We start from the raw sequence: 24,924 nt of genomic DNA on the forward strand, positions 1-24,924 counted from the left end.
GAGTACATGTGAAGAACATGCAAGATTGTTGCATAGGTACACATGTGGCAGTGTGATTTGCTGCCTTCCTCCCCATCACCTACATCTGGCATCTCACCCCTTGCTATCTCTCCCCAACTCCCCACCCCCCCACCATCCTCCCCATTTCCCCCCAACTGACCCCAGTGTGTAGTACTCCCCTCCCTGCGTCCATGTGTTCTCATTGTTCAACACCTGCCTATGAGTGAGAACATGCAGTGTTTGATCTTCTGCTCTTCTGTCAGTTTGCTGAGAATGATGGTTTCCAGGTTCATCCATGTCCCTACAAAGGACACAAATTCATTGTTTTTGATGGCTGCATAATATTCCATGGTGTATATGTGCCACATTTTCCCTGTCCAGTCCATCATCGATGGGCATTTGGGTTGGTTCCAGGTCTTTGCTATTGTAAACAGTGCTGCAATGAACATTCGTGTGCACCTGTCCTTATAGTAGAACGATTTATAATCCTTTGGATATATATCCAGTAATGGGATTGCTGGGTCAAATGGAATTTCTATTTGTAGGTCCTTGAGGAATCACCACGCTGTCTTCCGCAATGGTTGAACTAATTTACACTCCCACCAAGAGTGCAAAAGTGTTCCTATTTCTCCACATCCTCTCCAGCATCTGTTGTCTCCAGATTTTTTAATGATCGCCATTCTAACTGGCGTGAGATGGTATCTTAATGTAGTTTTGATTTGCATTTCTCTGATGACCAGTGATGATGAGCATTTTTTCATATGTTTGTTGGCCTCATGTATGTCTTCTTTTGTAAAGTGTCTGTTCATATCCTTTGCCCACTTTTGAATGGGCTTGTTTTTTCTTGTAAATCTGTTTTAGTTCTTTGTAAATTCTGGATATCAGCCCTTTGTCAGAGGGGCAAACTGCAAAAATTTTTTCCCATTCTGTTGGTTGCTGATTCACTCTAATGACAGTTTCTTTTGCTGTGCAGAAGCTGTGGAGTTTGATTAGGTCCCATTTGTCTATTTTGGCTTTTGCTGCCAATGCTTTTGGTGTTTTGGTCATGAAGTCCTTGCCTACACCTATGTCCTGAATGGTTTTGCCTAGATTTTCTTCTAGGGTTTTTATGGTGTTAGGTCTTATGTTTAAGTCTTTAATCCATCTGGAGTTAATTTTAGTGTAAGGTGTCAGGAAGGGGTCCAGTTTCTGCTTTCTGCACATGGCTAGCCAGTTTTCCCAACACCATTTATTAAACAGGGAATCCTTTCCCCATTGCTTGTTTTTGTCTGGTTTGTCAAAGACCAGATGGTTGTAGATACATTGTGTTGCCTCCGAGACCTCTGTTCTGTTCCATTGGTCTATATCTCTGTTTTGGTACCAGTACCATGCTGTTTTGATTACTGTAGCCTTGTAGTATAATTTGAAGTCTGGTAGTGTGATGCCTCCTGCTTTGTTCTTTTTGCTTAGAATTGACTTGGCTATGTGGGATCTCTTTTGGTTCCATATGAAGTTTAAGGTGGTTTTTTCCAGTTCTGTGAAGAAGGTCATTGGTAGCTTGATAGGGATAGCATTGAATCTGTAAATTACTTTGGGCAGTATGGCCATTTTCACGATATTGATTCTTATTAACCATGAGCATGGAATGTCTCTCCATCTGTTTGTGTCCTCTCCTATTTCGTTGAGCAGTGGCTTGTAGTTCTCCTTGAAGAGGTCCTTTACGCTCTTTGTTAGTTGTATTCCTAGGTATTTTATTCCCTTTGTGGCAATTGTGAATGGCAGTTCGTTCTTGATTTGGCTCTCTTTAAGTCTGTTATTGGTGTATAGGAATGCATGTGATTTTTGCACATTGATTTTGTATCCTGAGACTTTGCTGAAGTTGCTTATCAGTTTCAGGAGCTTTTGGGCTGAGACGATGGGGTCTTCTAGATATACAATCATGTCGTCTGCAAATAGAGACAATTTGACTTCCTCCTTTCCTATTTGAATATGCTTTATTTCTTTTTCTTGCCTGATTGCTCTGGCTAGAACTTCTAGTACTATATTGAATAGGAGTGGTGAGAGAGGGCATCCTTGTCTGGTGTCAGATTTCAAGGGGAATGCTTCCAGTTTTTGCCCATTCAGTATGATATTGGCTGTTGGTTTGTCGTAAATAGCTTTTATTATTTTGAAATACGTTCCATCAATACCTAGCTTATTGAGAGTTTTTAGCATAAAGGGCTGTTGAATTTTGTCAAAGATCTTCTCTGCATCAATTGAGATAATCATGTGGTTTTTGTCTTTGGTTCTGTTTATGTGGTGAATTACGTTTATAGACTTGCGTATGTTGAACCAGCCTTGCATCCCCGGGCTGAGGCCTACTTGATCATGGTGGATAAGCTTTTTGATGTGCTGTTATAATTGGTTTGCCAGTATTTCATTGAAGATTTTTGCATCTGTGTTCATCATGGATATTGGCCTGAAGTTTTCTTTTCTTGTTGAGTCTCTCCCAGGTTTTGGAATCAGGTTGATGTTGGTCTCATAAAATGATTTGGGAAGAATTCCCTCTTTTTGTATTGTTTGGAATAGTTTCAGAAGGAATGGTACCAGCTCCTTTTTGCATGTCTGGTAGAATTCGGCTGTGAATCCATCTGGACCTGGGCTTTTTTTGGGTGGTAAACTCTTAATTGCTGCCTCAACTTCAGACCTTGTTACGGGTCTGTTCAGGGTTTCGGCTTCTTCCTGGTTTAGGCTTGGGAGGAGGCAAGTGTCCAGGAATTTATCCATTTCTTCCAGGTTTACTAGTTTATGTGCATAGAGTTGTTTGTAATAATCTCTGATGATGGTTTGAATTTCTGTGGAATCTGTGATGATATCCCCTTTATCGTTTTTTATTGCATCAATTTGGTTATTCTCTCTTTTCTTTTTTATTAATCTGGCTAGTGGTCTGTCTATTTTGTTGATCTTTTCAAAAAACCAGCTCCTGGATTTATTGATTTTTTGAAGGGTTTTTTGTGTCTCTATCTCCTTCAGCTCTGCTCTGATCTTAGCTATTTCTTGTCTTCTGCTAGACTTTGAGTTTTTTTGATCTTGCTCCTCTAGCTGTTTCAATTTTGATGATAGGGTGTCCATTTTTGATCTCTCCGTGCTTCTCATGTGGGCACTCATTGCTATATATTTTCCTCTAGAGACTGCTTTAAATGTGTCCCAGAGATTCTGGTATGTTGTGTCTTCATTCTCGTTGGTTTCGAAGAACATCTTTATTTCTGTCTTCATTTCGTTGTTTATCCAGTCAACATTCAAGAGCAAGTTGTTCAGTTTCCATGAAGCTGTGCGGTTCTGGGTTAGTTTTTGAATTCTGAGTTCTAACTTGATTGCACTGTGGTCTGAGAGACTGTTTGTTATGATTTCCGTTCTTTTGCTTTTGCTGAGGAGTGATTTACTCCCAGTTATGTGGTCAATTTTAGAGTAAGTGTGATGTGGTGCTGAGAAGAACGTATATTCTGTGGATTTGGGGTGGAGAGTTCTGTAAATGTCTATTAGATTTGCTTGGTCCAGGTCTGAGCTCAAGTCCTGGATATCCTTGTTAATTTTCTGTCTGGTTGATCTGTCTAATATTGACAATGGTGTGTTAAAGTCTCCCACTATAATTGTGTGGGAGTCTAGGTCTCTTTGTAAGTCATTAAGAACTTGCCTTATGTATCTGGGTGCTCCTGTATTGCGTGCGTATATATTTAGGATCGTTAGCTCTTCTTGTTGCATTGATCCTTTTACCATTATGTAATGTCCTTCTTTGTCTCTTTTGATCTTTGTTGCTTTAAAGTCTAACTTATCAGAGATGAGAATTGCAACTCCTGCTTTTTTTTGCTCTCCATTTGCTTGGTAAATCTTCCTCCATCCCTTTATTTTGAGCCTTTGTGTATCCTTGCATGTGTGATGGGTTTCCTGGATACAGCACACCGATGGGTTTTGGCTTTTTATCCAATTTGCCAGTCTGTGTCTTTTGATTGGGGCATTTAGTCCGTTAACATTTAGGGTTAATATTGTTATCTGTGAATTTGATACTGCCATTTTGGTGCTAGCTGGCTGTTTTGCCCATTAGTTGATGCAGATTCTTCATTGTGTTGATTCTCTTTACCATTTGGCATGTTTTTGGAGTGGCTGGTACTGGTTGTTCCTTCATATGTGTAGAGCCTCTTTCAGGAGCTCTTGTAAAGCTGGCCTGGTGGTGACAAAATCTCTGAGTACTTGATTGTTCACAAAGGATTTTATTTTTCCCTCACTTATGAAGCTTAGTTTGGCTGGATTGGAGATTCTGGGTTGAAAGCTCTTTTCTTTAAGGATGTCAAATATTGGCCCCACTGTCTTCTGGCTTTTAGGGTTTCTGCTGAGAGATCTGCTGTGAGTCTGATGGGCTTCCCTTTGTGGGTAACTCGACCTTTCTCTCTGGCTGCCCTTAGTATTTTCTCCTTCATTTCAACCCTGGTAAATCTGATGATTATGTGCCTTAGGGTTGCTCTTCTTGAGGAATATCTTTGTGGTGTTCTCTGTATTTCCTGGACTTGAATATTTGCCTGCCTTGCTAGGTTGGGAAAGTTTTCCTGGATAATATCCTGAAGAGTATTTTCCAGCTTGGATTCATTCTCTTTGTCGCATTCAGGTACACCTATCAAACGTAGATTAGGTCTTTTCACATAGTCCCATATTTCTTGGAGACTTTGTTCATTCCTTTTTACCCTTTTTTTCTCTATTCTTGCCTTCCCATTTTATTTCATTGAGTTGATCTTCGACCTCTGATATCCTTTCTTCTGCTTGGTCAATTCAGCTGCTGATACTTGTGCATGCTTCGCGAAGTTCTCGTGTTGTGTTTTTCAGCTCCATCAATTCACTTATATTCCTTTCTATTTTGTCCATTCTCGTTAGCATTTTGTCAAATCTTTTTTCAAGGTTCTTAGTTTCTTTGCATTGGGTTAGAACATGTTCTTTTAGTTCACAGAAGTTTCTTACTACCCACCTTCTGAAGTCTAATTCTGTCATTTCACCACACACGTTCTCCATCCAACCTTGTTCCCTTGCTGGTGAGGAGTTGTGATCCCTTGTAGGAGGAGAGGTGTTCTGGTTTCAGGTGTTTTCATCCTTTTTGCGCTGGTTTCTTCCCATCTTTATGGATTTGTCCACCTGTCCTCTTTGTAGTTGCTGGCTTTCAGATTGGGTCTCTGAGTGGACGTTCTGTTTGTTGATGATGAGGTTATTTCTGTTTCTTAGTTTTCCTTCTAATAGTCTGGCCCCTCTGCTGTAGGTCTGCTGAGGTCCACTCCAGGCCCTGCTTGCCTAGGGATCACCTGCAGCAGCCTCTGCACTTTCACTGGGAGCTGCAATCCTGAGCTGTTCCTAAACAGCCATCTTGGATCCACCCCTTCCTCTTTCTTTCTTTCTCTTTCTTTCTTTCTTTCTTTTTGCTCTTTGGGGATGCTTTTATTTATTTATTTATTTATTTATTATGATTATACTTTAAGTTCTGAGATACATGTGCAGAACGTGCAGGTTTGTTACATAGGTATAACAAGTGCCATGATGATTTGCTGCACCCATCAACCCGTCATCTACATTAGGCATTTCTCCTAATGCTATCCTTCCCCTACTGCCCTACCTGCCAACATACTCCAGTGTGTGATGTTCCCCTCCCTGTGTTCATGTGTTCTCATTGGTCAACTCCCACTTTTGAGTGAGAACATGTGGTGTTTGGTTTTCTGTTCTTGTGTTAGTTTGCTGAGAATGATGGTTTCTAGCTTCATCCATGTCCCTGAACAAGACATGAACTCATTCTTTTTTATGTCTGCATAGTATTCCATGGTGTATATGTGCCACATTTTCTTTATCCAGTCTATCATTGATGGGCATTTGGGTTGGTTCCAAGTCTTTGCTATTATGAACAGTGCTGCAATAAACATGTGTGGATGTTTCTTCATAGAAGAATGATTTATAATCTTTTGGGAATATACCCAGTAATGGGATTGCTGGATCAAATGGTATTTCTGGTTCTATATCCTTGAGGAATCACCACACTGTCTTCCACAATGGTTGAACTATTTGCATTCGCACCAACAGTGTAAAAGCATTCCTATTTCTCCACATCCTCTTCAGCATCTGTTGTTTCCTGACTTTTTAATGATCACCATTCTGACTGGCATGAGATGGTATCTCATTGTGGTTTTGATTTGCATTTCTCTAATGACCAGTGATAATGAGCTTTTTTTCATATGTTTGTTGGGTACATACATGTCTTCTTTTGAGAAGCATCTGTTCATATCCATCACTCACTTTTTGATGGAGTTGTTTTTTTCTTGTAAATTTGTTTGAGTTCCTTGTAGATTCTGAATATTAGCCCTTTTTCAGATGGATAGATTGCAAAAATTTTCTCCCATTCTGTAGGTTGCCTGTTCACTCTGATGATAGTTTCTTTTGCTGTGCAGAAACTCTTTAGTTTAATTAGATCTCATTTGTCAATTTTGACTTTTGTTTTCATTGCTTTTGGTATTTTAGTCATGAAGAATTTGCCCATGCCTATGTACTATGGCATTGCCTGGGATTTCTTCTAGGGTTTTTATGTTTTTATGGTTTTATATCTTATGTTTAAGTCTTTACTCCATCTTGAGATTGTTTTTTTTTTTTTATAAAGTGTAAGGAAGGAATCCAGTTTCAGTTTTCTGCATATGGCTAGCTTATGAGGCTTAGTTTACCTGGGTATAAAATTCTGGGTTGAAAATTCTTTTTTAAAAGAATGTTGAATATTGGCCCCCACTCTCTTCTGCAGAAGATATCCACTTTTGTAGGGTTTCTGCAGAGATATCCACTTTTAGTCTGATGGGTTTCCTTTTGTGGGTAACTTGACCTTTCTCTCTGACTGGCCTTAACATTTTTTCCTACATTTCAAACTGATGAATCTGACTTGAATCTGAATGTGTCTGGGGGTTGCTCTTCTTGAGAAGTATCTTTGTGGAGCTCTCTGTATTTCCTGAATTTGAATATTGGCCCATCTTGCTAGGTTGGGGGAAGTTCTCCCGGATAATATCCTAAAGTGTGTTTTCCAACTTGGTTCCATTCTCCCCGTCACTTTCAGGTACACCAATCAAACGTAGGTTTGGTCTTTTCACATAGTTCCATGTTTCTTGGAGGCTTTGATCGTTCCTTTTCAATTTTTTCCTCTAATCTTGTCTTCATGTTTTATTTCATTAGGTTAATCTTCAATAACTGATATTCTTTTATCCACTTGATCGATTTAGCTATTGATACTTCTGTATGCTTCACAAAGTTCTTGTGCTGTGCTTTTCAGCTCGATCAGATCATTGATGCTCTTCCCTAAACTGATTATTCTAGTTAGCAATTCCTCTAACCTTTGCTCAAGGTTCTTAGCTTCCTTGCATTGGGTTAGAACATGCTCCTCTAGCTCAAAGGAGTTAATTATTACCCACCTTCTGTAGCCTACTTCTGTCAATTTGTCAAACTCATTCTCCATCCAGTTTTGTTCCCTTGCTGGTGACCAGTTGGAGGAGAAGAGAAGAAGCATTCTGGTTTTGAAATTTTCAGCCCTTTTGCCCTGGTTTTCCTCATCTTCATGGATTTATCGACCTTTGGTCTTTGATATTGGTGACCTTTGGATGGGGTTTCCATGTGGACACTCTTTTTGTTGATGTTGATGCTATTCCTTTCTGTTTGTTAGTTTTTCTTCTAACAATCAGGTCCCTTTGCTGCAGGTCTGCTGAAGTTTGCTAGAGGTCCATTCCAGACCCCACTTGCCTGGGTATCACCAGTGGAGGCTGCAGAACAGCAAAGATTGCTACCTTTTCCTTCCTCTGGAAGCTTCATCCCAGAGGGTCACCTGCCAGATGCCAACCGGAGCTCTCTTGTGTGAGGTGTCTGTTGACCCCTGCTGGGAGGTATCTCCCAGTCAGGAGGCACAGTTGTCAGGGACCCACTTGAGGAGGCAGTCTACCCCTTATAAGAGTTAGAGTGCTGTGCTGGGAGAACCACTGCTCCCTTCAGAGCCAGCAGGCAGGAATGCTTAAGTCTGATGAAGCTGTGCCCACAGCCATTTTTTCCTCCAGGTGCTCTGTCCCAGGGAGATGGGAGTTTGATCTGTAAGCCCCTGACTGGGGTTGCTGCCTTTCTTTTATCGATGCCCTGCCCAGAGTGGAGGAATCTAGAGAGGTAGTCTGGCTATGGTGGCTTTGCTGAGCTGTGCTGGGCTCCATGAGTTCAAAATTCCTGGCAGCTTTATTTACAGTGTGAAGGGAAAACTGCCTACTCAAGCCTCAGTAATGGCAGATACCCCTCCCCCCACCAAGCTTGAGCATCTCAGGTTGGCTTCAGTCAGCTGTGCTGGAAGCGAGATTTCAAGCTAGTGGATCTTAGCTCGTTGGGCTCCATGGGGGTGGGATCTGCTGAGCTAGACCACTTGGATTCCTGGCTTCAGCTTCCTTTTCAGGGGAGTGAATGGTTCTGTCTCACTGGCATTTCAGGTGCCACTGGGGTATGAAAAAAAAAAACCCTCCCTCCTGCAGCCAGCTTGGTGTCTGCCCAAATGGCCGCCCAGTTTTGTGCTTGGAACCCAGGGCCCTGGTGGAGTTGGCAAGTTGCAAAGACCATGGGAAAAGCATAGGATCTGGGCTGGAGTGCACCGTTCCTCACAGGACAGTCCCTCCCGGCTTCCCTTGGCTAGGGGAGAGATCCCTGACCCATTGCGCTTCCCAGGTGAGGGGACACCCTGCCCTGCTTCGGCTTGCCCTCTGTGGACTGCACCCACTGTCTAACCAGTCCCAGTGAGGTGAGCTGGGTACCTCAGATAGAAATGCAGAAATCACCCTGTTCCTATTTGGCCATCTTGCCCAGAAGTGAAGTGCACAAATCTTAATTGTGCAATGTGAATTGGAAATTTCACTTTCCATATAAATACTTTTTCCATTTGGGGGGGTGGGAATTATTTTATTATGGTAAAATGACCTAAATTATATGTTGTGATTATATAACCTAAAATTTATCATTTTAACCATTTTAAGTGTACAATTTAGTGGCATTAATTATATGCACAATATTGTATAGTCATCAACACTATTTACAAAGCTTTTTCATTATCCCAAACAAAAATGGTGACCATTAAGCAACGGTTCCCCATTCCCTTTCCCTCCAGTCCTTGGCAACCTCTAATCTACTTATTGTTTCTATTAATTTGTTTCTTGTAGGTACCTTATATAAGTGGAGTCATACAATATTTTTCCTTTTGTGTCTGGCTCATTTCACTTAGCATAATTATTCAAGGTTTATTCATGTTGTAGCATGTATCAGAATTGTATCCTTTTTTATGACTAAATAATATTCCATTGTATGTATGTACCACATTTGTTTATCTGTTCATCTATTGATGGACACTTGGGTTGTTTCTATCTTTTGTCTATTGTGAATAATGCTGCTATGAACATTGGTGTACAGGTATCTGTTTGAATTCCTGTTCTCCATTTCTTCGGGTTCAGCTACGAGTAAAATTGCTGGATCATGTGGTAATTCTGTTTACCTTTTGAGGAACTGCAAAACTGCTTTTCATAGTGGCATCACTATTTTACCTTCTTATCTGGAATTGGAAAAAGGGTTCTAATTTTTCTATATCTTTGCCAATATTTTCTATTTTTCATTTTTTGATAATGATTATCCTAATGACTTTGAAGTGACATCTCATTGTGGTTTTGATTTGTATTTCCTTAATTACTAATAATGTTGAGTGTCTTTTAATGTGCTTATTGGCCTTATTGGCCATTTGTATATTTTCTCTGGAATAATGTCTATTTAAGTCCTTTGCCCAATTTTAAATTGGATTATGGTTTTTTTTGAGTTGTGGAGTTTTTTTTAATGTACTCTAGATATTCCTCATCAGGTATTTGATTTGTTAATATTCTCTCTAATTCTGTGTGTTTTCACTCTCTTCACAGTGTCTTTTGACCCACTATAATTTTTTATTTTAGTGAAATCCAATTTTTTTTTTTTTTTAGAGATGGAGTTTTACTCTTGTTGCCCAGGCTGTAGTGCAGTCACGTGATCTCAGCTCATGGCAACCTCTGCCTCCTGGGTTCAAGCAATTCTCCTGCCTCAGTCTCCCAATTAGCCGGGATTATAGGCATGCGCCACCACACCCGGCTAATTTTGTATTTTTGGTAGAGATGGGGTTTCTCCATGTTGGTCAGCCTGGTCTTGAAATCCCGACCTCAGGTGATCTGCCCGCCTCAGCCTCCCAAAGTGTTGAGATTACAGGTGTGAGCCACTGTGCCCAGCCAGTGAAGTCTAATTTATCTATATTTCTTTTGGTGCCTGTGCCTTTAGTGTCATATTCAAGAAATCATTGCCAAATCCAATGTCGTTAAGATTTTCCATAAGTTTTCTTATAAGATTTTTATAGTTTCAGCTCTTACAGCTAAGTCTTTGATATGGTTTCAGTTATTTTTGTGTGTAGTATGTGGTAGGGGTCCAACTTCATTCTTTTGCATGTAGATGTCCAGTTGTCCCAGAACCAATTGTTGAAGTGACCGGCCTTTCCCTCACTGAGTGCTTTCAGAACCCTTGCCAAAGATCATGTGACAACATATTAAAGAGTTTAATTCTGGGCTCTCTACTCTAGTTCATTGGTCTGTATTTGATTACTGTACCTTTGTAGTAAGTTTTGAAATCAGGAAGGATGAGGCCTCCAATTTTCTTCTTTTCTGAGACGAATTTGGCTATTTAGTGTCCCTTCAGATTCAATATGGATTTTAGTATGAGTTTTTCTATTTCTGCAAGAACATCTTTGGGATGGGATAGGGATTGCATTGAATCTGTAGATTGTATTGCTATCTTAATAACTTTAAGTCTATGAACACAGGATGTCTTTCCGTTTATGTATATCTTCTATAATTTCTTTCAACAATGCCTTAGAGCTTTCAGTGCACAAGTATTCCTCTCCTTGGTTAAGTTTATTCTAATAAGTATTTTATTCTTTTTGATGTTATTGTAAATTCAATTGTTTTTCTTATTTTTTTGGATTGTTTATAAAATGTAACTGATTTTTACAAGTTGATTTTGCATCCTGCAACTTTGCTGAATTTTTTGTTAGTCCTAAGAATTTGTGTGTGTGTGTGTGTGTGTGTGTGTGTGTGTGTGTGTAGTCTTTAGGATTTTATACATATGAGATTATATTATCTGTGAACAGAGATCATTTTGCTTCTTTGTCTTTGTCTGGCTTTGGTATCAAGGTAGTGCTGGCCTCACAAAGTGAATTTGGGAGTGGTCTCTTCTTGTTAAGGACCAAGTGTTTATGCCTCTACAAAATGTATATATTGAAGCTCTAAGCCCCAGTGTGATGATATTTGGAGATGGGGCCTTTGAGACGTAATTAGGTTTGGATGAGGTCATGTGAGTGGGATCCTCATGATGAGATCAGCATACTTATAAGAAAGGAGAAACTAAAGTTCTTGCTTTCTCTCTACCACACGAGGGCATACTGAGAAGTTGGCCACCTATAAGCCAGCGAGAGTTTCACCAGCAATTGAATCAGCTGGCACCTTGATCTCAGACATTGAAGCCTTCACAACTGTGAGAAATAAATTCCATTTATTTAAGCTACCAAGTCTGTGGCATTTTGTCAAGGAAGACAGAGTAGATTAATATATTTCTCTTCAATTTTTAGAAAAGTTTGAGAAGGATTCATGTAAAATCTTTTAAAACACTTTGGTGACCAGTGAAGCCTTCTGATCCAGAACTTCTCTTTGTTGGGAAGTTGTTTGAAAATTATTTACTTAATATTCTTAGTAGTTATAGGTCTAATCAGATTTTCTGTTTCTTTATAATTCAGTCTTCATAAAAATTGTGTGCTTCTAAGAATTTGTCTGCCTCATCTATGCTATCCAATTGTTGGTGTACAGTTGTTTGTAGTAGTCTTTTTATTCTTTTCATTTCTTTTAAATTGGCTGTATTGTCCCCATTTCCATTTCCAATTTTAGGAATTTGAGTACTCTGTCTTTTTTCTGCAACTCCTCAAGCTAAATTTGTCAATTTTGTTGATTTTTTTAAGTAACCAACTTTTGGGTTCATCAGTTTTCTGTATTTTACATCTGGCCTAATCTTTGGGTTCATCAATTTTCTGTATTTTACGTCTGGCCTAATCTTTGGGTTCATCAATTTTCTGTATTTTACGTCTGGTCTAATCTTTGGGTTCATCAATTTTCTGTATTTTACGTCTGGTCTAATCTTTGGGTTCGTAGTGGTGGCACTTTCCCACTTGAGATCTGAATTAGGTGAAATAGAGACCAGTTCTTCATGAACTCCCAAGATGGATTAGAATATTGCAAATAAGATTTGTTGTGTTCCTTCTTGTTCAAGGGCGAGCATTGAGAACTGAACTTTATCTTTCCAAATGGTTACTGTATCTGCTTACAGCATTTCTGCACAGGGACTCTGAAATTCTTCATGGGTAGCAGTCAGTTTCAACCCCGCAAGAGGATGTAGCTGGGGAGCTGGAAGACCAGGCTCATCTGCAAAGGCTGGCTCAGAACAGAGCAGCTGGGCCTCTTTGATAAGGGACTAGGGGAAGTGGTTTTGTCTCAGACCTAAAAGCCACTTGCTATCTCACACAGAACCTCTTAGTAAGTGGCTTCCCCTTCAGTGTTTACAAACATTCTGAGGCCCTGCACCTACAGTTTTGTGGGAACCAAAACCTCTGTCTCCTCAGTTAAAAGCCCAGTCTTTTTATTCCTTTCTTCCAAGTGGCACTCTGGTGACACAGATAATTTCTACTCTTCAATTCTGGACTCAGATTCTGAATGTGATTTCCAGGACTCCCTTTCCTCTCCTGATATGTGGGTACCAACCCAAATTCAGTTCAACAAATACTTATAAGCTCCACTAGGCACTGCTCCTGTGATGGGGCACTGTGAGTGAAAAACGAATAAGACAAAGCTCCTGCCCTGGAGCGAGATGGCACCCAAAACGTGATTTAAGTCCTCAATTTCCTCTCTCCAGGTTGATCAAGGGAGAACTCTCTTCTCTACCTGTGGCCAAGCACCTCTGCTTACTCTGGGTTCTGTCTGTTTCTGGTAGTTGTCCTTCCTGTCTCCAGCTTTTCAGTCTCCTCCCAGGGTCCCAATCATCTCTCCACATCAGCCTTTCTGTGTTTCATTGTCTATCTTACACTCTCACTCCCTTGGTCTCTTGTGCCTCCTCAGGGCCTGGGTTTTCAGACGGCACAGGGCTTTTATCATGTGAGCTATCTCTGCTGTTTCATCTACTCACTTCATTTTTGTTGCTCTCAAAACCAAAACAAGGTAAAACGCAAAAGAGAATAGACGCATTATAAAATGATATTTATTGTGTTTATCTGCTGAAATGGAGCCTGTAGTCTCATTTCTTAGTCACTTACAAGGTAAAATGTATGAACAATACTTTATTAATAGACATTTACAAATGCCTAAAATAAAAGGCGACACGTGGAGAGGATAAGATATCTTGTTGCAAACATGATACCTAGCTTCTGGAATAGGGTTAGTGGCATTTGCCACTAGTGAACATAATTTTCATGTTCAAATTAGGAATGAACTAATCAATAAACTTTTTTTGAGGAACTGAGGTTCATTAGGCACTCAGAGACAAGACAACTTATTAACCAGTTGGAGAGAGAGCTAAGAAAATACCATAGCTACATAATTATCATAGAATGTGATAAAAGCTACTACTCTGCACTTGTGTACCAAATGCTGTTTTAACGTATAAATAGAGAGCTATATATACAGCTTTGGATGGGACGTTTTGGAAGCCCACACAAAGGGAATACTCAGTCTGATCCTTGAAGTATGAAAAAGCCAGAGACAGACAGGAGAGAAGGGCATTCCAGGCAGAAGACAGAACATGGGCAAAGGCGTGGGAGAATTTGGTGGGTGCGTGGACCCATGATAATTCTGTGTGGCTGGAGCCTGGGGACTAGGCAGGAGACAGCCTGGAAGGTCTGATGGGTCAGACTGCTAAGGAGCATGGTCCCCCAGGAAAAATATTTAGTATGGAAGTGAAGTGATAAGAACCTTGTTTTAGAAAGATTACTCTTTACCTAACAGCATCCCAGGTGACACATGATAAAGCAATGATCTGAGGGAGTGAGCATGTAGAGGGAAGGTGTGTTAGAGAATTAGGCTGATTACGGGGACATGGCTGAGAGAAGCCATATAGAGAAGTTGAAATTGATAGGACCTATTCTCTGACTAGATGTAGAGGAGATCTGGGGTGACAGGGAGAATGAAGGAGTCAAGGATGAAAACGTTTTCTTCCTTGGGTAGCCGCTGATTGGTGAAGGAGTGAAGAATAGCAGTTCTATACCCAGCTCCTGGAGTTGAATCCCGGCTTTTCTGTTTAGTGGGATGAGCTACTGTGACTCAGCCTTAAAGACTTCACCTTTCTGTGACTCAGCTTCTTACTTTGTAAAACAGAGGATGGCTGTATCTTCTTGAGAAGGCAGATGAGTTTTAATGTTTCTTATGGTCTTGAAATGAGTAAATGTAAGACAGGACAGGGACTAGTACACAGTAGACACTGGATAAATGTTAATTATTCTGATCATGGTGAATCATTAGCACAGGAAAAACAGATGGAAAGCAAGTTGGGAGGTCAGAGATAGACCTGTCAGTTCAAGGTAACATCTGACATCTATGCAGAGATGACCCATAAACTGTTGGAAATACAAGTTATAAGTGAAAGAGTTGAGATAATGTGCATTTTAAAATTCTCTGACAAATAATTTATGTGATTATTTGCCTACAATAAGAACTTATAAGAAAAATCTTTCTTATTTGCAAAGATTTGGCCATTTTCCAGTCACAGAGTTGATCCATCCCAAACCCAGAGACTTATGCAGGGCTGCTGAGGACTGTCTGGGCCATCAGCCAGCAACAGTTAATAATTCTCACCCATTCCTTTCTGAATTCCCAAAGTCTGCAAGTCTCTACAGAATGTATTAGTCATTACTTTGCTTCTTTAAGTCAGAATTCAGGACTTTTTAAATGGTCCCTTGTCAAAATATATTAACATTTTCATATATTTTGAAAAATTACAAGGGCTTCTCACACTTGGGTGGGAGTTATTTAAGTCTAAACATTCATAGCTGTTTTTTTAAATCACTAAATTGTTCAGCACAATTGTTTCTGTTATTCTTGTGATTTTTAGTAGTGGAAATTTACAGTTTCTCTAATTTTATATTAACTCATCAGAGTATTTATGACCTGGAACCTCTGTCTGTCCAAAATCCATATAGAGAGCTCTATCCAACCTTCTTTAATTAAATGGTCATTTTCAACAGAAAAGTTGAGTGGTTATCCAGATAGCAATGGAATTAACATATTAATATATTTACTTTGAGCTGTTTTTAGTACCATAAAATATTGGAATATGCAAGTATTCATTCAATAACTATTTGTGGTCCACCTGTTATGTGTTAAGCAAAGTGCAGGTGTATATACACGTAAGGCCAAGTGCCAGGTATGAGGAATCCACAGGAGGTAAGAAGAAACTGCATGGCAGAGGACAAGTGCATGGCCCTTGGTGACAAGAAGGCTTGAGTTCAATTCTGGTCTTCCCAGCTTTCCAACTTTGCCAGGGTATTCATTATATCAGACTTAGTGTTAACTGGAAGAATTAATTTCTACTTTACAGGGCTGTCGTGAGTATTGACAACAATGTATGAGGCATCTAGTTTAGCAGTTGGTATACAAAATAAACCCTCAATGATTCTTACAGGCTCTCTGCCTTCAAGGAGGTCTTCGTTATTATTATTACTATTTATTATCATTATTTGAATATATCCCCTGTTTTCTCAGTCTAAGTGGGGAGACAGGGATAGCATCAGGTAAACAGATTGTGGTATAATAATGGGGGAGCAAACATTGTCTATAGAAAAATATATCTGAATAAGGAGGGATGAGAGTTAAAATTTAATATACAACATTAATTTTGCACAGTGCTAGCTGCATTTCTGTTATAAGAAGCTTATTTTATAAATTTGGATTAGCATCTTCTGAAGGTTTCAGGCCTATAAGAACAGCTTATTTAAAAAAAAATCCAGGACTTTGCCATGCAGAGGCACATTCCTGTATAAGCAATACCTCATTTAATCCCAACAACCCTATAAGGTAGGAACTATTGTTATCCCCATTTTACAGATGGACAAACTGAGGCACAGTGGAGTTAAAGTAACTTGACTAAGGTCACATGACTAAGAAACTGGGATTCAGACCCAGGCACTCTACCGTCAAAGCCCATGTTTATGACCACTCATTATAGTTCCTCATGTTACCTTTGTTCTTCAAGCTTCATTTTTTCTTTCTTTCTTTTGTTTTGAGACAAAGTCTTGGTCTGTCGCCCAGGCTGGAGTGCAGTGGCATGATCTTGGTTCACTGCAACCTCTGTCACCCAGGTTCAAGCAATTCTCTTGCTTCAGTCTCCTGAGTAGCTGGGACTACAGGCACGTGCCACCAGGCCTGGCTAATTTTTTTGTATTTTTAGTGGAGATGGGGCTTCACGGTGTAGGCCAGGCCAGTCTTGAACTCCTGACCTTGTGATCAGGCCACCCGCCTCGGTCTCCCAAAGTGCTGAGCTTATAGGCGTGGGCCACCGTGCCAGGCCTTCAAGCTTCATTTTACAACTAGTAGAAACTGTCACTATTCTTGAGAAAATTTATACAAATCAAGGGCAATTCAGACAAAAGTCAAACAAAAGAAAAATAATGAGTCTGGAAGAAAATATAGCCCAGCATTCCTTCTCTCCAGGCAGGACCTAAGAAGTGCTCTCTGTGGACACAGCACAAACCAGACAGGCTCCTTCCTGCCTGTGCCTGGTTTCCAAGCTGGCCCAACCAGGCCATTTTCTCCTAGTCTGTGCAGCTTGGAGTGTTCTATAGATTTTTTTAAAATCATATTTTAAACCAGCTTCACTTTCTTCTTCTGAGGAACATGAGCTGCAGTGTTCCTCATTTTCTCAGTTGAGTCCCTCAGTAAAGCCCAAGATGTCTGCAGGCAGAGACTGTCCTGACCTACTAGAGCTTTCCACCAGAGGGCTCTGTCTCCGAGATTTCCATTTTGATGCACATTTTAAAAAACTGGCCCGCTTTGGCTGGTTACAAGATCCTGTTCCGTGGTGCTTTGATTTTATACACCTTTTGGTCACCATCTAGTTCATCTGGAAAACTGAGGAAAATAAGATCACATGCATTTTACGGAGGAAATCTAAGAACTGAGCCCTAGAGAGAAGGCTGACTATTTAATGTGTTCGTGAATCAGGATATTCGTAGGAGAGAAACAGGGAAAGGAGAGACAAGAGCAGGGTGTCCTGAGCCCAAAGACCACCTTCAGAATCCTGGGCTCTGGCTTCATGCTTCTGGAAGACCTAACAGATCTAATCCGCTTCTGATTTTTATTTTTATTTTTGACAATACGCACAGGGGCATTGGGACACTAGGAATTTTACTTGAGTGAGCATATTAGGAAGAGGAAGAGGGCAAGTCAGAGAATAAAGATGTTCAGGAGTGAGTGTTCAACGCATCCACAGAGTGAGGACTGGTTTTATTTTAGGAGAAATGCAGCCTGTTCATTGTCACTTTGGAACTCCTCCATCCTTTATGACCAAGCCTCTTTACTTCTTCCTGCACGTGTCTTTCTGAGATGCTGCCTTTCACCTACTTACAATTGGTTTGGTGCTTAAGCTGGCCTCTTAGGTGGTATGCCTAACTCTGAAAGTCTTTTCCCTCCAAAATGCCCTTACACCAGGAACAGCCTCTGATGTATGCATCCTGATATTTATTTTTATTTTATTTTAACTTTTTTTTGAGACAGGGTCCCACTCTGTTGCCCAGGCTGGAAGTGCAGTGGCAGGATCTCAGCTCACTGCAACCTCCACCCCCCAGGTTCAAGCAATTCTCCCACCTCAGCCTTCCGAGTAGGTGGGATTATAGGTGTGCGCCACCACGCTCAGCTAATTTTTTGTATTTTAAGTAGAGACGGGGTTTCACCTTGTTGACCAGGCTCCTCTTGAATTACTGACCTCTAGTCATCCACCAGCCTTGGCCTCCTAAAGTGCTGGAATTACAGGCGTGAGCCACCATATCCTGATATTTAGTGCTTGCCAGAATTTGATTGCAACATGATTATTGACTTCTAGCTCTCTCGCTCTCTCTCTCTCTTTTTTTTTTGCAGGGGGTGGGGATGGAGTTTCACTCTGTCTCTCCCAGGCTGGAGTGCAGTGGCATGATCTCGGCCCACTGCAACCTCCACTTCCCAGGTTCAAGCGATTTTCCTGTCTCAGCCTTCAGAGTAGCTCAGACTACACGTGCGTGCCACCACACCGGGCTAATTTTGTATTTTTAGTAGAGACCAGGTTTTACCATGTTGGCCAGGCTGGTCTTGAACTCCTGACCTTAGGTGATCAGCCCACCTTGGCCTTCCAAAGTGTGGGATTACAGGCATGGGTCACCACACCTAGCCGGCTTCTAATTCCCACATATACAATGTAGTGAGGAAAACAAATAATTATTGATGCTGTAAGGTAGAATGAGATGAGTTCTAGTGACAGAAGGACCAAAGGGGAAAAAACAGCAATGTGAAAATATCCCTGGTTAATTTTGACTCCTGATACCAGGGAAAGCTTTATAGAAGAGGTATAACGCCAATTTGAGGTGGGCATTGAAGGACATGTAAATGGACATGGGGTGAAGGGCACATGTCTGGCTGGGGCACCCTGCTACACAAAGGCAAGGGACTGTGAGCATGTATGGTGCATCTGGAGATGTGCTCTGAATACACCCCGCTGATCCAGGACCCTGCTCATTTTTCATGCGTCTTTCACTTGGAGGCCCCCTGTCTTCCTTATTCTCTATGGAAATTTCATCCATCCTTCAAGGCCCAGCTTCAGCCCTGCCCCCTCATAAGGTCTTTTTTGACTGTTGTAGTTCATACCATCACTTGTAGCTGCAGCTCAGATTTAACTGGAGTGTCTGTGCTGGAATTGCCTCCCCAGTGACACAAGGGTAGACATTCTGCACATTTTCTACTTTGGGGCCTTGCAGCCCCTAATATAGTGCTAATGATAGTTGGTGCTAGACGGGTCTATGGACTCATTTACTGGGACTGATGTCTTCATCTGCCTAAATGCAGCTCATTTCTGCTGTCCAGCCTAGGACTGTTTGTGGGGATTTAGGAGTTAACTGATTATATTTGCCAACACATAAGGCAAACACATCCTTAAATGATCATATGAATGCCCTGATCAGCTGTGAACGATTCTTCCTCATTGTGGAGAGTTAATACACGTGTCAGCTGGCTGGTGGTCTGTTTGTGGGGGATGCCGGGGTGGGGCTCTCTGCCTCCGCCTCAACTCCGTAGTTCTCTGGGCCTTTGGAACTGGGATGAACCCAGATTCATAATCTGCACCATCATCTCCCAAGTTCCTTCTGGAGGATGACTCTGCTTCTTGCAAGGTCTTCTGTTTTGATGGTTGGATTACACCCAGTTCCCCAGAAGTGTGAGAAATATAAGCTGGTCAATTTCTTTCAGAAAGCGAGAGTACTGGGCATGACTGCTTCTTCCGCTGGAGCTGCTTGGAGTGATACAGAAGGAAAGCTTAGCCAGAAAGAAAATCCTACGAGGCTTCTGAAGTAGCACACCACGAAAAATGCCCAGCAGTCTCTAGACCCTACAGAAAGAACATTTTGCAACACTCCATTTGTAGAGTGTGTTGACATGGCTGAGAGCCACAACTCTGACAGAGACCCACACAGCACTGTCATTTGTGTTTGGAGGTACTGAGCACGCTGTGCCCTGCACAAAGATTTCCAAGAAAGGGATGAGTGTGCTTATATGCAGCCCACATTCTGCTCTCCAAGCCATGCACTCGGGGGAAGGGCTGCATCTGCCTCAAGTGAAGGGTACCTTTTCCAAATTTGTGAGGTAGGGACTGGTGGAGGCCACGCACCGGGGATCTTCACACATATTGACGGTGAGGTGAGCAGAGTATCTTGGCTGGTGTGCCATGGCCTGTTACAGGTGTGCAAAATATCGATCCCCTTCTCCCACAGTTGCTCGGCAGGTTTGTTACCTTCAGTCACGAGAGGCCTCTGGTCATGTGCAGCTTCCAGATGTGAGTAATCTTGATTGTTTACCCTGGTGTGCCATAAAAATATTATTTTCTACATATACTACGATGGGAAGAAGTTTGGGAAACACTATATTAGGTAGCCTGCTTCGTCATTCATCCAGAAGGGAGCCATTTCAGGAAGGGTATGCATCCATTTGTCCACTTAGGCATAAGCTATGCCCAGTAACAGAAGGTTTCCTGATTTGCTTACATGTTGAAATATGACAATTTGCATTCTCCTAGTAAGAGCCGGGCAGAGATCTGGGTCCAGGGAACCTGCCAATATTGGTGGCTGTAATTCAGTTTCCAGAGGGAAAACTCAGCCCGGCAGTCTAGATCACAATTTCGTAACTTGAAGGCCCAGGAGGTTTACTGTTCTGTGTGCCGGCTTTCCCCATCTGTGCAGGAGACGAAGATGTGAGAACAGGTTAACTGAAAGGTACTGCAGGGGAACTCCAGTCCTGTGAGTTCCCAGGGGAGTTGAGCAAATGGCACAGGGGGATGCTTTAGATTTGCCTGGTGCTGGGGAAACCTGGGGTAGCAGGGCCTTGTTCTTTGCTGAGTCCCTGTGTCTGCTCCAGCCAGCCCCCATCTGGGATGCCCTGGGCAATTAACTTCTTAGTCCAGAAAAGAGGAGTGGGTGGGAATGGTGGCATGGAGTGGGGGGAGGGGGGCATGTAGTTGGCATGGATTTTGACTATAGGCTTGAGGCAACACTCAGGTTCAAGCTGCCTGCATTGCTTGTTCCTAGTTGGGCCCTAGTTTGTTTTCTGTTGTTGTTGTTGCTGTTTTTTTGTCTGTTTGTTTTGTTTTTTGTATCCCCATAACTCTACTTTCACCTATACATAGTGGGGACCCACGGCTAGCATCCCCTGTGCTCTAGCATTTAGAGGGCTACAAACAGCCTTCCTATTGGCTTCAGGAGTCTTAGGTTTTACATTAAATACTAACCGAATAACTGTCATCTAACTCGTCTATAAGGATTTATCTTGAGATGTCACAATCCAGGACTCCCTGATTAATCCCTCAAATTTTGTTTCCTCTTTGCACTTTCTAGAAAGTTAGGTTACTCTTCTTCCTCTAACTCTTCTTGGGATCACAGTTGCAAATATGCTGGGCGCCCTGACCCTCACTTCTTCCCTGTCCTTCTCTTCTTTCCTCATTCCTCCCCTTCTTTTTCTTTCCTCCTTTCCTCCCCGATCACTGAGGAAGTAAAGGTCCCTCTCTGGTTGTCCACTCCATTTGGCTTATCTCTACAAGCAAACTGCTCTGTGCTTCAAGTCCTCCTTAAATGGAAGTACACTGCCCTGCTTGTAGAGTTCATAGATGTCCTTCCTACTGCCTTATAGGATCTGCTCTTAATTCTTACTCATTTTAGCTTCCTGCTTAGTAACTCAGCTATTAAACAGGAATACTTAGAAAACATTTGATTCTTTAAGCAACCCTAAAGCTAACCTGACTGTAGCAGCAGTGAGGGCCTTCAGATATGACAATCCCTCCTTAGATGCCCCAAAGTTAAAGTCCTGTCACAGCGCTATGCATGTGGCAGAGAAGAACATATGGCACAAGGCACTTGACACTACAAATGGTTGTGCAGGCTGTGTGTGGTGAAAGGGCAGCTGAGGGAACAAATGAACTGAAATTCAGCTTCTGCTCCGTTGTGCCCATCTGGGCATCTGGAATAGGTCTGTGTCTGCTCAGAGGGAAGCACCTGTTTTCTCATTTTCACCTCATGAGCTGGCAGTGGCCCCAGGTATTATACGGGCTGGAGTTCCTGGGCTAGAGTTCCCATGCCATAGTTCAGAGGCCTAGGGACTTCTGCATTTGAACATTGCGATCAGCATCCCAAGTAGGACAACTTGTGGGTGGCCATTGGCCTGGGGAGTGGGGCTCTGTGCATGGGTGGAAGTACGCATAGACCAAAACCCTAGGGAGTAAGTCCTGAGAACTACAAGGAGTCTCAAGGGAACCAGCTGGCCCCTGGTAGGATGGACTGAGTACACCAGAATGGCTGGAAGAGATGGGAAAACAGGGATTAAAAAGCCAGAAAGGGGTTACCTTATCAGATAACTGCACTTCGGAATAAACTGTGTTCACCAGCTCTTCCTTGGAGGGGAGCACCTGTAAAACACGCATCTTCCCCTCGGCGAGGGAGCCCAGGCCCAATCTTCCAAGTCCCCCTTCCTAATTCTGCCTCTACCCACTGTCCTTTCCTGGTCTCACATTTACTAGGTGGCTTCCACCTTGGCCTCAGTTCTGGTTCCATTCAACTCTGGAGAGGATTAGGATCAGGAAGGGATGAGGTGGGGGCAAATGGGTAGCAGCTGGGCAGGATCTCGGTGATGAAAAACCTCAGAGGCCAAGAGGGGGACCCACGGTTCAGTCTGAATCCTGCTCAGTCAGGATTTTATTTTTCCATGGGCTCTATGGATCCAGCGGCCCTATGAGTCCAAACACAGCGCTAGACTGACCAGGCAGACCTCAGTTTCCCCCTTGATTCCTTGCAGACTTCAAGGAAGCAGGCTGGTGGGGACACAAGAGAAGGTGATCCAGGGTGCAGGGGAGGGAGAGGAGTCTGAGGAAAGCAAGCCGCTGCTGCTAGACCAGGAGGGGCATTCGAGGGAACTTCTCTGTCAGTTCTGCAGCCTGGAGCTCCCTTAGCAACCTGCTCACCTCGTTGGTAGCCACATGGCAGCCCTCGCCTCACACCAGGAGCTCCTCTATTGTGTGGCCCCTCTAGGGGGCGCCTTACTCCTAATCATGGCTCATCTAACCAGGAGCCAGGCCCACTGTGGGGAGCTCAGGGCCTCAGCCCATGGAGGCTGTCATGGGGTGACAATGGGTCACGTTCCTGTCCTCATAGAAAGATCCATGGCATCACTTCCCTGACATGGCATTCCTGGTTGGACCCTCCAGACTCTTGGCCGTGGCTACTTTCTAGACAACAACAAGCATCTCCCGTCGTGGAGATGGTGGCACAGGGGTGTCCATGAATAGCATCAGCTCACCTTGGACTGGAGGATTTCATCATAAATTCTGGACTCTGCTGGCTGGGTGTCCTTTGAAGCCGTGACATATGTGTATGTGGTTTTCTTTGAGGCAGCATCTGTCTCACAAATACATATAGATCCACAGTCTGTGAATGGTGGGTTTTTTTAGAGATGATCTATTCCAATGTTCTCTTTTTAAAATGAAAAAAGGAAGCCGCCAGGGGTTAAATGGCTCCCATCATTTGAGATGGATGCTTGGATCCTCAGAATGTTTCAGGAGGCACCTGGCTGACGCCTCAAGCACAGCTCAGTGGGAATTCTCTTCTACTCTAGAGGCCAGATTAGGCCAAAGAGAATTTCCCTACCCCTCCCTGTATGGGCAGTCAAAGGAAGCTCTCCCACCCAGGATCTCCCTTCATTTCTCTAACATTTACCACTGACTGTCTGTCTTGCATGGCTAGTTGACTTTCCATGTCACAGTCTTAGTTTTTTAACTTGATTGACTCTCTCTAGGTATACACAGTTTTGCATTCTTTTGGTGCAGACCTTGCTGTAACCATCTCAATGTTAAGCACGCAGTGGATGTTCCACGAGCATTTATTGCTTGTTTGATTGATTCGCAATTTGTCTTTGTTTTTGAGACAGGGTCTCTCACTCTGTTACCCACGTTGGAGTGCAGTGGCACACTCATGGCTCACTGCAACATCTGCCTTCCAGACTCAAGTGATCCTCCCACCTCAGCCTCCTGAATAGCTGGGGCTACAAGTATGTGCCACCACACCCAACAAATTTTTGTATTTTTGGTAGATACAGGGTTTCACCGTGTTGCCCAGGTTGGTCTCGAACTCTTGAGCTCAGCCCATCCACCTGCCTTGATCTCCCAAAGTGCTGGGATTACAGGCATGAGCCATGGTGCCTGGCCAATCCACACAGTTAATAAACATTTATTAAGCCCCTTCTATGTGCCAGGCTCTGTGTGAGGCCCCAAAGAAGAAAAGACAGTAGGTAAGTCTTTCCTTTTAAGAATGTATGGACTAGAAGAGACATTCACGTCAGTGTACTCCTTTGCTTTGGTACTAACACAGAACATTTAAGGGTCAAGGTGAAAAAAGACGACCAGAATTTTGGGCCTTCATAATCCAGGGCACCAACATATCTGCAAATAGCAGGTCTGAGCTGAGCAGTATTACAGAGCTCCAACATTCAGAGTTTAGTCCTGTCCCAGTCCCTGCCTCATATTTGGTGAGTATGAGACAAACTGAATGCTCTCTCTTATCTCATTTATAGATGCAGAGAATAGCCCTTTTCTCTTCCCAAAAGGCAGTGAGGGATTGAAGACCGATATCTCTTTGCAGGACCTTGCAGATCACCTGCGGCTCAAGCAGGCTGTGAATTCTCCCCATGGTGAGGCCATTTGAGTATGACAGATGTCACAAATCCCCTTCCCCCGAGAACGCCTCCTCCGTATCATGCCTCAGGCCCATCAGTTATCAGTATACTGACTAACTAACATTTGCCAAGCACTTACTATGTACTGGGAATTGGGCAAAGTATTTTATATTTCTAATTCCATTTCATTCACTTAATAAGTATATGCAGCACACCTTATTACTGTGAATATTTTACAACTGAGTAAATGGAAGCTTACAATGCTAAAATAACTGGTAGCTGATAAATCGTCCAAACGGAGACTTCCACCCCGAGACTGACTGGGAGTGAAATGTGTCTTGGGCGGACATGGGATGTGGGTGAATAGGAGGGTGTAATGATTCCTTGGGGTTCTAAGATTAGATTT

General features: G+C 42.5%; 1 protein-coding gene across 4 annotated transcripts in view; it reads right to left on the minus strand.

Moving 5' to 3' along the window:
* Positions 1-7,555: 7,555 nt before the first annotated feature.
* CD84 (CD84 molecule) overlaps positions 7,556-24,924 on the minus strand; it is a 42,587-nt gene continuing 25,218 nt past the window's right edge. Inside the window, exons 5-7 of one of the 4 annotated variants that reach the window (XM_032260797.1) lie at positions 23,148-23,245; positions 22,198-22,260; positions 13,322-20,537 (exon numbers count right to left, since the gene is read on the minus strand). In XM_032260797.1, the coding sequence (XP_032116688.1) occupies positions 20,472-20,537; positions 22,198-22,260; positions 23,148-23,245 (227 nt within the window). In that variant the 3' untranslated portion in view covers positions 13,322-20,471. Of the gene's footprint in view, positions 7,570-13,321; positions 20,538-22,197; positions 22,261-23,147; positions 23,276-24,924 lie in introns of those variants that run through there. The other 3 variants (XM_032260796.1, XM_032260799.1, XM_032260798.1) reach the window with 3 other exon arrangements.

The sequence above is a fragment of the Sapajus apella genome, unplaced genomic scaffold (genome assembly GCF_009761245.1).
Source record: "Sapajus apella isolate SASKATOON/1434 unplaced genomic scaffold, GSC_monkey_1.0 scaffold119, whole genome shotgun sequence".
Classification (NCBI taxonomy): Eukaryota; Metazoa; Chordata; class Mammalia; order Primates; family Cebidae; genus Sapajus; species Sapajus apella.